Raw genomic sequence first — 12,315 nt, 5'->3', positions numbered from 1 at the left:
CCCCCGCCATCCTCCAAGCACCTAAGTATTTGAAGCAAACGTTGACAGAATTGAAGGGAGAAATTGTTAGCAACCCAGTAATAATAGAAGTCCTCAGTGCCCCACTTAGTAACGGGTAGAACATCCAGACAGAAGGTCATTTAGGAAACAGTGGGTCTGACCAACACTGTAGACCAGATGGACCTAAGGGACATAAAGAACACTCGACCCAACAGCAGCAGAGTCCACATTCTTCTCAAAGGCACACAGAACATTCTCTTGGCTATATCACGTTAGGTCACAAAATGAATAAAAATAAATTCAAGATTAAAATCATATCAAGTATTCCTTTTGCCCACCATGAAATAAAACTAGAAATACATGGAAGGAACATTCACAAGTGTGTGGAAGTTGAACAACACCCTTGAACCACCAGTGGGTCAAAGAAGAAATGAAAAGGGAAATTAAAAAATATCTTGGGACAAACAAAATCGAAACCAGAACATGCCTAAACTTGGAGGATGCAGCTAAAGCAGCACTAAGGGGAAAGTTTGTAGTGATACCTGCCTACATTAAGGAAAATAAATGTCTCAGATTTAAGAACCCAACTGTGCACCTCGAGAGACTAGCACAAGAACCACAAACTAAGCCTGAAGTTAGCAGAAGGGACAAAATAATCCATGTAGCAGGAAGTCTGACAGAATCTACTCTCCCCCTCCAGCGTGGGGTGCGGGCAGATATGCACACAGGTCAGCAGGGGGTTGAAGATGTTCTTAAAGGAATATGGTTTGACTTGCTTCTTCCCCGTCCTTTGATTTTATTTAATTTCCCTTTTTTATTAGGGCAAGATGGAGTATGTCTTCGAACTGGATGTTTCAGGGAAAGTGGAAGACGTGGTAGAGACCTTGCTTCAGGTAAGCCAGCACCTCAGTCGGGCATTCATGGGGCAGAGAATTCAAAGCAAACTTGGGCAGAAACTCAAAAAGAAAGAAATCATATTTATACATCTCACTAAAAACAATTTCTTTTATAAATATGAAGCAGATTTACTTGAGTATGTGGAATTTGAAAACTGCATATTAGGAAGAAGTCATAGATAAAGCAGAAGTGATCTTAACCATTACTAAGTAACAGAATGATTGCTGTTTTTCATTGCTTCTAAGGAAATACCTTTCTACTGTTTTAGCAAAAAAAATAAATTCTTGTTTATTTTTAATATTGTAGCTTCACAGAGCCTCCCGCCTTGACAAACTAGGGGATCAAACTGCCATGGTAAGAGTTTCTAAAGTAAATTGTCTTTACTGTGAATTAAATTGTATTGATATTTTACTCATAAATGCTTATTTTTAAATGGTTTTGTTTTCATAGATAACAGCTATTTTGCAGTCACGTTTGGCTAGGACGTCATTTGACAAAAACAGGTAAGTTGATGATTTCATTCCCTGATTCTTTTCCTTTTCCTTTCTTTCTTTCTTTCTTTCTTTTTTTTAATTTATTCATGTGAGAGAGTGCATGTGCATGTGAGTGAGGGGGCAGAGAGAATTTCAGGCAGACTCCCTGCTGATCGTGGAGCCTGATGTAGGGCTGGATCCCAGGACCTCCAGATCACGACCTGAGCCAAAATCAAGAGTTGGGCGCTTAACCAACTGAGCTAGCCAGGTGCCTCTCTCTCCCTGATTCTAAAAGACTTCTTACACCTGTATGCCTGCTTCAGCTTGTCCCAAACCGCCCATGTGACCATCTGCAGCGTCCAGACCCACGCGTGGTCAGGAATGGCCCTGGCCTCCGCTTCTCCATCCTGACTTTGGTCAGTCAGCCAGGCTGACAGACCGATGCTCCCTAAGATCCTTCTAGTCTGTCACCATCTTTTGCCACTGTTATTGCCTGAGGTCTGGCCACCATCACCTTCAGTCAGAACATCGTAACAGCTGTTAGCTTGTCCAGCTGACCCCGGTCTTCCCTTCTCCTGTCCTCTCTTCCCTTCTACACCGAGTGTACTTTGAAAATGTGGTTTTTCTAAAGAACTTAACTATATCACTTGTCTGTTTAAAACTCCTCAAGATTTTCCATTGCCTTCAGGGTGAAATCTTCACCTTCCACGGCTTAAGATCTAGCCCTTGCACACTACTCTAGTCGCTGGTAGCTTGTCTCGAATTCTGTGTGCCAGCTCTTTGCGTCTGTGCAGACCCCAAGCATGCCCATGGTCTCTTCCCTCGGAGCCTTTGGACGTGTTGCCTGTGCTTACCCAGCTCAGACTCCTTCCTCTTTTGCACCTGGCTGACTCTTACTTACTTACCTGATTTCAGCTTAGCTGTTGGTAGTTCTGCAAAGTCTTTCCTGACCCTTCAGGCTGTGATCAGTATCTTACTAAGTCATCCTGCAGGGACCAGGAGACTACATTCCTACTGGTTTTTTCCATTGATTTTCTTGGTTTTTCTAAATATACAATTTATTTCCTGCAAATAATTTTTTTTAATAATTATGTTTTTATATGAACCTGTTCTCTTATTTCTCTCTTGCTTTATACTAAGTAGCTTTGCATCTCGTCTATAATACCACGTATCAATCATGTAGGTTTGTAACAACTCTTGGCATCTGCAGGTTCTGGGCCTCGCCCCTTGTTTTCCTTTTTAATCTGTGTCTTCACTATTCTCGGCCTTAGGCTGCACTTCCGTATATGTAGAAACAGCTTGTCGAGTTCCATTAAAGAAAGCTCTCTGAGATTTTGACTGTGACCGCAGTGATCTCTCATTTCTTTAGGCCTTCTTTCATGTCTTCCTTATGCTTTTTTCCATAAAGGTCTTTCCTCTCTTGTGCTGGATTTAGTACACGTTTCTGATGGTATTGTAAATGATGTCCTAAAAAGCTCATTTTCTGTTTATTGTTGATCTATAGAATGCAGTGGATGTTTGTGTACTCATATTGTTTTCAGCAACCCTGCTAAACTTTGTGATCAGTTCCATTAACTTTAATATATAACTCTTTAATATGTACAAAATCTTAAGTACAAATTGTTGCAGGCCCTATTCACTAAATATTTTTGTTTTAGATTCTTATCTTAGAGTTCTGCTAAACCTATAGGTCACTACAGCTTAGGACAACGTAGACTGTATTGGTTGAATTGATTCATTTATGGATTATGATGTACTTGGCTTTGGTTAGACGCTTATGTTTTATAAATAAAGTCAGTTTGTAATATTCTGTTTTATTGTTATCTTTGTGAGACTTGTGACCCTCACACTACATTTTAAAGTTTTGAAGAACTTGCCAGTAAAGCCATCTGGCCAATAATGTATTTGTGTTTATATTTGTTCCTTTTTCTGTTTCACCTACATAGCATTAATTTTCTTTCTATTTTAATACTTGCAGGATATATTAGGTGAGTGGATTGCCAGGGGGAAGAAAAGCTTCCATTTAAGGAAGGAAAAGGAGTAAGAGGAATTAGCTTCTTTTGACCTACTTAGAATGCATAATTCTTCTGAGTAGCGATTTTTTCAATCCTGGGCTTCAGCATGACATTAATTTAGAAAATGGCTCACTCTGGAAGTTGTAATTAAATCCAGTCCCTAAAATGTTAGGCTGAAGAATTTGGAGAAGAAACTTTTGCCGTATAAAATAAGATGTTCCAGTGCTATATACTTCCTCTCAAAGAAAAAAAATAAACTTTTGCCAAAATAAGCTTTCATCATAGTTCTGAGGAAATAACTTTCTTATTGAAGAAATGAAGGGTAACTATATTTATTTTTCCCTACTGTTCATTCTGAAAATTTTCAAATCCCCACAATTTGAAAGAGAAACCTAATGAACACAGATACCCTACGGTCACCCGGCATTGGTTTGTTAACATTTTGTCAGATGTGCTTTAATTCGTGCCTGCTCTGTGAGAGGGTGCGTGTGCCTGTCTATGGGTTATACGCACGTATACATATAGGTAATGTGTGCATGTATGTGTGTGTTTGGATTGTGTGTAGAATACGCTCCTTCAGAATCACTCGAGTTACAAGACGCCATGACACTTCACCCATAACTACGTCAACACGCGTCTCTCCGAAGGGCGTTCTCTGGCCTCCTCTCCTCTTATAATACTCGGGTACCGATGATTCTCTCACACCGTGTGATTTCTAGTTTCAGAGTCAAGTTTCTCCCTTTTGTACCCCAAAACATCCCCTTTAAATTACTTTATTTGGGGCGAATTTTAGATGTAGACAGAAGGTGTAAGGAGAGCCCACAGAGGGCTTTCACACTCACCCACTTTCCCCCACTGTTACATGTTTACTCTGTCGACGTGGCCGCATTTGGTTGAACGGATTCCTAGACCGGTGATTTTTTGGATGTTACTTAATTTGATTTTTCCAGTTATTTGTGACTGGCATATAGAAATACAGTGTTTGCTGTTGTTGTTGTTGTTGTTGTTTTTAAACATTCACCTTGTATTCTGTGACATTTCCAGGTTTACTCATTGGTCCTGGTGGGTGTTTTATAGATTGCATAGAGTTTTCTATGTATCTGCTTGTTTAATCGGTGGATAATGACCTTTCCACAGAAATCCTTATGGCTTTTACTTCTGTCTTGCTTCATTGTACTGTTTAATTAATAGATGTGATGGGAGCACATCCTTGCTCTGTTCTTAATCTTACACGAGAAGGGTTTATTTCACAACCAAAGAATGAGGCTGCCGAGGTTTTTCATGAATGCCCTTTATCAGAATGAAGAAACTTTTATCCTGGTTTGCTGAGAGTATTTTCAATAATAGTTTTAAAGTTTTGTTAAATATTTTTTTCTGCACTTACTGAAATGCCCATATTTTTTTCTACTTTATTCTGTTAATGTTGTGAATTACATTGATTGATTTTTTTCAGTGTTAACCAACCTTGTTCATGGGCTAAATCCAACTTGATCATGATATATTCTTTTTACATGATTTGATATTACTGGATTTGCTTTGCTAGTGTTTTGTAAAGGGTTTTTGCATCTGTGCTCAAGAGGTATATTGCTGTGTAAACCTTTAATGTATTTGTCAGGATTTGCTATCAGGGTTAGGTCAGCCTCATCAAATCAGTGTAGCGATGTTCTTTCTTCCTGTTTTCTGAGAGTGTGTTGGATTGTATCTCTTCCTAAAAATTTTAACATAATTTATTGGTGAAGTATACAGCCAGAGTGTTCTTACTTATTTATTTACTAGGCACGAGACTGTGTAGGTTGTTTGTGTCTTCTTGTGCCTGTTTGGTAAGTTGTGGTTTTCAAAAAAATGTTTCCTCTTCCTACCAGGTTTATTGGTATGAAGCTGTTAAGGTCCTTTTGATGTAAGTAGGATCTGTAGTGCTGGTCCCTCTTTATACCAAGGCTTTGTCTTTACTCTTTCTTTATCAGTTTTGCCAGGTGGTTGCCAATTTTATTAACCTTTCAAAGACCCCACTTTCGACTTTACTGAATTTTATCTACTTCTCCATTTTATATAAAATTGGTTTCCACTCTTGGGATTTCCTTCCTTTGGTTTACTTTGGGGTTTAACTTTTCTTTTTCTAGTGTCTTACAAAGATGAGACCACCAGTTTTAGACCTTCTTGTAATATAACTAGTACTTCACTGTAACTTGACCTCTAAACTGCTTCAGAGACATCCCACGCGTTTTGATATGCTGTGTCAGTGCCATTACTGTAAAAGCATTTTGTGATTTCCTGTATCATTTCTTCCTTGATCCGTGGGTTAATTAAGAAGTATGTTACCTTCGCATATTTGGGAATTTTGTGATTATTTTATAGTTACTGACTTTCAGTTGAATAGCATCTCAGTTCAGAGAGTATATGCTCTGTGATTTCAGTCTGCTGCTGCTGAGAGTTGTTCTGGAGGCCCTGTGTATGGTCTGTCATGCTGAATGCTTCCCAATTCCCAGAGGGGAATGTGTACCCTGCAGTTGTTGAATATTGTGTTCAGATCATCTCTACTTTGTTGATATTTTGTGGATTTTTTCCATCAGTTACTGGGAGAAAAGTGTTAGAATTGCCAATAATGATAGTGAAATCATTCCCCCCATTTCTGTTAAATTTATGCCTTGTATATTGTGAAGCTATATTGTTAGGTTCATGTACATTTAAATGTAATGTCTTCTCAATGCATTGAGCCCTTCATCATAGGAAGTATCCCTCCTTAGCCATTTGTCTTGAAGTCTGCTTTGCCTTCTTTTAATCTAGAAATACCAGTATTTTCATGTGGTATGTTTGCACATTAATATCTTTTTCTGTCCCTTTATTTTGTACTTGTGTCCTTATTCTGTTTCTGAAAATCAGATGCTTTATATAGTTGAGTCTTGCTTTTTATAGTCTGACAAGCTCTCCTTTTTAATGGGGATGTTTAATTCATTAATTTTTTTTAATTTATTTTTTAGAGAGAGAGAGAGCAAGTACAGCAGGGGAGAGGGCAGAGGGAGAGAGAGAATCTGAAACAGACTTCATGCTCAATGCAGAACCTGATGCAGAGCTCGATCTCACAACCCTGGTATCGTGATCTGAGCGGAAACCCTAGGAGTCGGATGCTTAACAGTTGAGCCCCCTAGGTGCCCCTGATTCATTTATGATGATGGAGCTATGGTTGATTTTAAACCCAATGTCATAACACTATGTTAACATTCCATTTGTTCTTTGTTTTTCTGACCCTCTTTTCTTGCCATCTTTTGGGTCAGTCTGATATTTTTAAGTATTCCATTTTATCAGCTCTCTTGACTTTTTAAAGCTGTGCCACTCTGTGTCATTTTAGTGGTTCCTCCAGAGATCACAGTACACACCTTGTACCATTGTGTGTGTCCAGTGACATGACTCAACTGTACAGCGCTGTGAGACCCTTACACCAGTGACATGACACAACTGTACAGCGGTGTGAGACCCTTACACCAGTGACATGACACAACTGTACAGCGCTGTAAGACCCTTACACCAGTGACATGACACAACTGTACAGCGCTGTGAGACCCTTACACCAGTGACATGACACAACTGTACAGCGGTGTGAGACCCTTAGACCAGTGGGCTTCCTTACAGCTCTTCCACCCACTCTCATCTTGTGGGCTTATATTAAATTTCTACATGTTGCATAAAACCCACAATACAGTGTTCTTTTTCTTCCAACAGTCATTAGCTCTTTCAAGAATTTAGACACATACACATGTGTCTATGTTAATTAAAAATACTGAAAGATTAATTTTCTTCTGTTTACTGAGACATTTAACCGTGTGCTGATTCTGGTACTCTTCTTTCCTTTCTGCAGCCCCCGTGTGTTTAATCTGGCGTCCTTTCTCCTCAGTTTGAAGAACTTTCTGTAACATTTCCTATAATGCAAATCTGTTCGAGAAGATTTCCCTCGGCTTCCTGGGGAATAGAGCTGTTTCCCCTTTGTCTTTGCTGCCTGTGGGATTCTAGGTTGGCTGGTGTTCCTTTCTCTACAGTGGAGATTCTCCTTCCGTTGTCTGCCTCCGCTGCCAATTTCTCTGTGCTTATCCTGCTTGGGGACCTCTGGGTTTCGGGCTAACAGGCATCTAGGAGTCGGCGTCCCCTCCCTCCCCATTTCCTTTGCCCCATTTTCTGTCTCTTCCCCCACAACTGGAGTCATGCTTGTGTTTTATATATTCTCTCAGGTCTCACATACCCTGTTCTGTATTTTTTGCTTTTATTCTTTTATCTTCTTTTGTTTTGTTTCATTTAGGCCACTTTGTTGTGACCTGTTTTCCGCCTGACTGGACGTCTCTGCTGTCCAGTCTGTTGTTCTGCTTGCTTAAGTAATTCTTCATTTCTCTTCTCTGGACGTGGAGACCCAACTGAACGCTGTTTACCTCCAGAAGTGGTCGCGCGCCCACCCTTTCTTGTGCCCCCTTTCTTGTGCTGGGCGCTCTGAGCGGGCGGAAGCCTTCCTGGCAGCCATAGTTACAGTACCCATCTCTGCTGCCTACAGTTCTTTTGGGGAGCGATGAAGATTTTCTTCCAGAGGGGCTCAGGATCTAAGCGCTTGAAGGACCTTGGAGACACCCTCGTGCCTTGCAGCTGAGCCACAAACCTTCTGATCCCTGGACCATTCCCCCCTGCTCTCCACCTAGTGGCAGCATTTTTGTGCCTCTGCTCTCCCGGCCTGACTGCATTCGGCTTCCCTCTAAACCTCTCTCCATCGGCAGCCCTTCCCCTTCTGTCTGCCACAGGCGGCGCCTCTTGCCATCACCCAGCCGCTGCTCTCTTCATTCCGGTTTCTTTGCATCTGAAGCTTCCTGACAGCTTTTGAAAAGGCTTGTGAAGCTCTTCTAGCCAGTGTGTGTGTCTAGCCGGCTTGGAGGTCCCCTTCACTCCCTAAGGAGGTAGAAGTCTGTCCTGTGGGATGTCATGCCATTGTTACTGCTAACAATGTGGTGATTTATTCTTTACCCGGTTGATGACTTGGTTGTTTCCCCTCTTTTTTTTTTTTTTTTACTAATTAGTAAAGGAAAAAGACAATGGATTTTTTTGACTAGTTAAATAATTTAGGAGGGGTAGTGGAAAAATCACATTTGACTGGTTTTACCACAGTAAAGCCATAAAAGAACATACCTTGGAACTGACGTTCAAGTAATTGTAATTATGGACTCGAGGCCTTACCAATGCTGTGCGAAGTAAATGGCATCTGTGACTCAAAAACTAGGACTGAGAGACCCAACAATAGAGAAATATGTTAATATAAGAATAGTTTCAAGGTCAGTTTATTTGGGGAGGAAGAATAGTTCAGCTGTGGAGGGTTGTTTGGTATTACTTATTTGTGTCTTCTCGTCTGTGATAAACTCATCTGTTGTTGTTTGAGTTTACTCAGCCACTTAAAAGAATGTCAGGTTTTTTGTTTTGTTGTTTTTGTTTTAAGAATGTCAGTTTTATTTAAGCAACCAGTTTATAACACCCATTTTTCTTGTATTAAGTGTAGTGTTCAGACAGATCCCGTGCATAGTCACACTGTAGCTCCCTTTGAGAAAGTGAAACCTAGGAAGTAGATTGATTTATGATTCTTCTTACTTTTGCTGAAAACTGTATGGTCAGATTCCAGAGTGTTTCTGAAAAGCTGCACATGGAATGCAAAGCCGAAATGGTGACACCGCTGGTGACAAATCCCGGACACGTGTGCATCACCGACACAAACTTGTATTTTCAGCCTCTCAATGGGTACCCGGTAAGGAGGGCCACAGGGTCAGATGGGGAGGTGCTCCAGCACCGGAGTAATCCTTTTTCCCGGGAACTTGACCTCACAGTTACAGTGTTCTCATAGTTTGGCGAGGCTCGAAACCCCACCCCTTCTCCTCCAGCAGCTGTGTGTTCAGCAGGCTTCCCTACGTCATCCTACTGCCCCCTTATCCAGATTTGAGCTCTTCTGATCTCTTTCCAGTAATTCTGGGGTCACTTGCTCTCACTGTAAAAAGAAACCGTGTCCCCGCCCCCGATTTTAGTAAAGAGTTGTTTGAGGTTTATACCTTTCTCCTTGGAAGCCATTCTGGAAGAAACCAATGAAATGTACTAAAATTAAAGAGAAATGGGTATTTTCTGTATATCTGAGTTTGCATCCATATATGTGGTATTTCTTGTTTTTCTTTATTGAGGAGCAAAATCAGTAGATCCAAGTCTGTCACAAGCAGTATGACAGTGTCCCCTGCCAGCCAGCACCAACACACCTCTGGAAGAGGTGTGGTGCTTCTACTGTGATGGTGGAAACAGTCTTCTCTTCCACAGTGACTTTAGATTTACTCGCCCAGATAGTTTAAGATAAACTCGGATTGCCACACTAAAATTTGTAAAGATTTGTTGCTGTATCTAGAGCTGAACACTTTTTGGAATGGTTCATTAGAAGAACAGAAATGCTAATACGCTCTGACAGTGCATTGGGCCATTTGGCATGGCAGCTTGAAGAACGTGTTTTCTGTCATAGGAGGCTATGTCCTGGAAATTCTCCGCCTGGTGGGGTCAGTCATTCTGTCACTAAAACCCCTGATTCTTTTCTGTGTGAAAAATGGTGCTATGACAATTTTGTCCACCAGGTGGCGGAACACCCTCACCCAGCCCTCCCACAGACACTACACCTGTACTGGTGTAATAGTTGGCTTGACCACTACTGTTACTATGGCTTGGGTCAAAAACTTTTGGGATGATACTGGAGTATATGCTAGAGCTTCAGGATCCATAGTGTGAGCATGTATCCTCTCCCAAATCTCTGGGCTCGGATCCTTGACCAGCCGTCGGGCAATTTCCACAGTTCCACATGTTGGCTTTTCCTCTCTCTCATGTGGGGCAAGGTGGATGTGTCACCATGTAGCCAATCTCAGTGGCTTTCCTAAACTCATTCTCCTCTTACTAGTGCTTTAAGCCTCTTGAGAAGCAAGAACACTTTTTTCCTCATGAAGAAAAATTTAGAAGCCCTGCTTAATAATCTTAGTTGTTTATGAGTCTTAGTACAATGTAGTCATTACAGAGATAAAGGACAGAATTCTAAAAAAATACATACTGTGTCAGTTCTAAGAAAACCTTTGATCTGTAAAAAGATAGCAAAATTCCTGAGAAGTTATCTGTACCAGCACTTTAATATCCCCTACCACTCAGCAACCTTGCAGGAGTCTGAATGATAGATCAGTGCATTAGCACTATTGGGGTCCTGAGTGACGGTAGGGAGACTCGTCCAAAGTCATAAAGTTAGTGGAAAAGGGTAGGCTAGGACGTAAAACCAGAAATGTCTTCTTCCAAGAGCTGCCTTTCCAACTGTTCACATGTAACATGTCGGGAGGTTAAGATTTGGCCACTTTTTCACCTTTCTGATAGGGCAGGTTCTAATTGTGTCCAAATGTTGATTTTGAGATTGTTTATCTACTTTTAAAGAAACCTGTGGTCCAGATAACACTCCAGGATGTCCGCCGCATTTACAAAAGGAGACACGGCCTCATGCCTTTGGTGAGTTCTTGTGGGATGTCACTTCTCGGTGGATGATTCTTATATCCTCAGTTTAGCCAATGGTGCTGACTTGTAAACACTCAGGGTATGTCTGAAAAGTACAAGTTTTTCGTACTGAAAGCACGTCGTCTGCAAGTCTGTCTTTTGTGTGAACTGTGTACACGCATATACACACTGCACATATTCATACAGACACACACGTGTATGTGCATTGCTGAGTCAAATCTGTATGTGGAGAATGTGAATAAGTAAGACCTGCATGTAAAAAGTAGACATCTTTCATTGAAAAGCTTTTGTACTTATGTAGCTTGTTTTGAGATTGCAAGGTAAATACAGTGCTGTTTATTTTACTGTTTTCTTACTGAATTTATAGGGCTTGGAAGTGTTTTGCACAGAAGATGACCTCTGTTCTGACATCTACCTAAAGTTCTATGAACCTCAAGATAGAGATGACCTCTATTTTTATATTGCCACATATCTAGGTACGGTGCTCACTTTATTCATATGACAGTAGTTCAGCTCCTGAGTCCCTGGGATAGGAAATAGGGGAAGAGAAATGCTATCTAGAATCACCTTTCTGGGTCTCCTTATTTCTTCACATCAGGAACTAAGGTGGGCAAATGGCATTCTAAAAATAAAACCATGAGTTTATATAAGTGAAATTTGGCAGTAGTCCTTTCCAAGTGTATGTTTGAAAAGCTCTTGATAAATATATTTGAATTTTTTTTATATTGTAACACCCCCAAGTTGAATAGATTATAAAGAATCCACCTAATTATTTTTCTGTTCTTCATGTCTAGATTCGTTTATGGAAACCAAGAATTGGTTTCTTAATGTGATGCAGTGAGTTGTCCAGTCATGTGTTTGTGATCGTTAACTGTCATCTTAATCATAAAGCTGGAAAACAGCACAAAAGGAACACATGAGCCTTCTGTACTCAGAGGACTCCATGGGAATTGATTTGCTTTAAATTAATAGTTCCTCAGGCTTCCATAAAAATGTGAATTTTCCCACCTTTATCAGAAAGAACACCTGATTTTTCTTTTTAGATATGAACATGTGAAATTATATGCTTGAATTATTCTTGTTTACAGAGTTGCTAGATAACTAAAATGGGTTGATTTTCAAAAGCAGATGTTGGGATTTTATTATTGCCGTCTTAACTTTGTTTGCTGTTCTTACTCCCTTAGAAATGGAATTTTCTCTCAGAAGAATAGTTTATTTTGAATGAGGAGTATATTTTATTTTACAATAGGCTTAGAATTCAATTTTTTTCTTCTCACAATAAGCTGTTACATTTAATTTAATGCCAAGTATAGCTCTGATACACATTGATTGTTATTTCCTGCCTCCCGATTAATTTTTTTTTCATTTTATTCCTCTAACTATATAACAAGATTACA

The 12,315-nt window shown here is 40.2% G+C and overlaps 1 protein-coding gene across 1 annotated transcript in view; it reads left to right on the top strand.

Annotated features, from left to right (window-relative positions):
- NSMAF (neutral sphingomyelinase activation associated factor) overlaps positions 1-12,315 on the top strand; it is a 57,551-nt gene that overhangs the window by 26,676 nt on the left and 18,560 nt on the right. Inside the window, exons 7-12 of the mRNA XM_032316917.1 lie at positions 822-893; positions 1,204-1,251; positions 1,348-1,400; positions 9,020-9,149; positions 10,841-10,912; positions 11,286-11,394. Coding sequence (XP_032172808.1) covers positions 822-893; positions 1,204-1,251; positions 1,348-1,400; positions 9,020-9,149; positions 10,841-10,912; positions 11,286-11,394 — 484 coding nt within the window. The remainder of the gene's footprint in view (positions 1-821; positions 894-1,203; positions 1,252-1,347; positions 1,401-9,019; positions 9,150-10,840; positions 10,913-11,285; positions 11,395-12,315) is intronic.

Source organism: Mustela erminea, chromosome 16, assembly GCF_009829155.1.
Source record: "Mustela erminea isolate mMusErm1 chromosome 16, mMusErm1.Pri, whole genome shotgun sequence".
NCBI lineage: Eukaryota > Metazoa > Chordata > Mammalia > Carnivora > Mustelidae > Mustela > Mustela erminea.
Note: the sequence above shows the minus strand (reverse complement) of the source record. Positions and strands in the feature narration are given on the sequence as shown.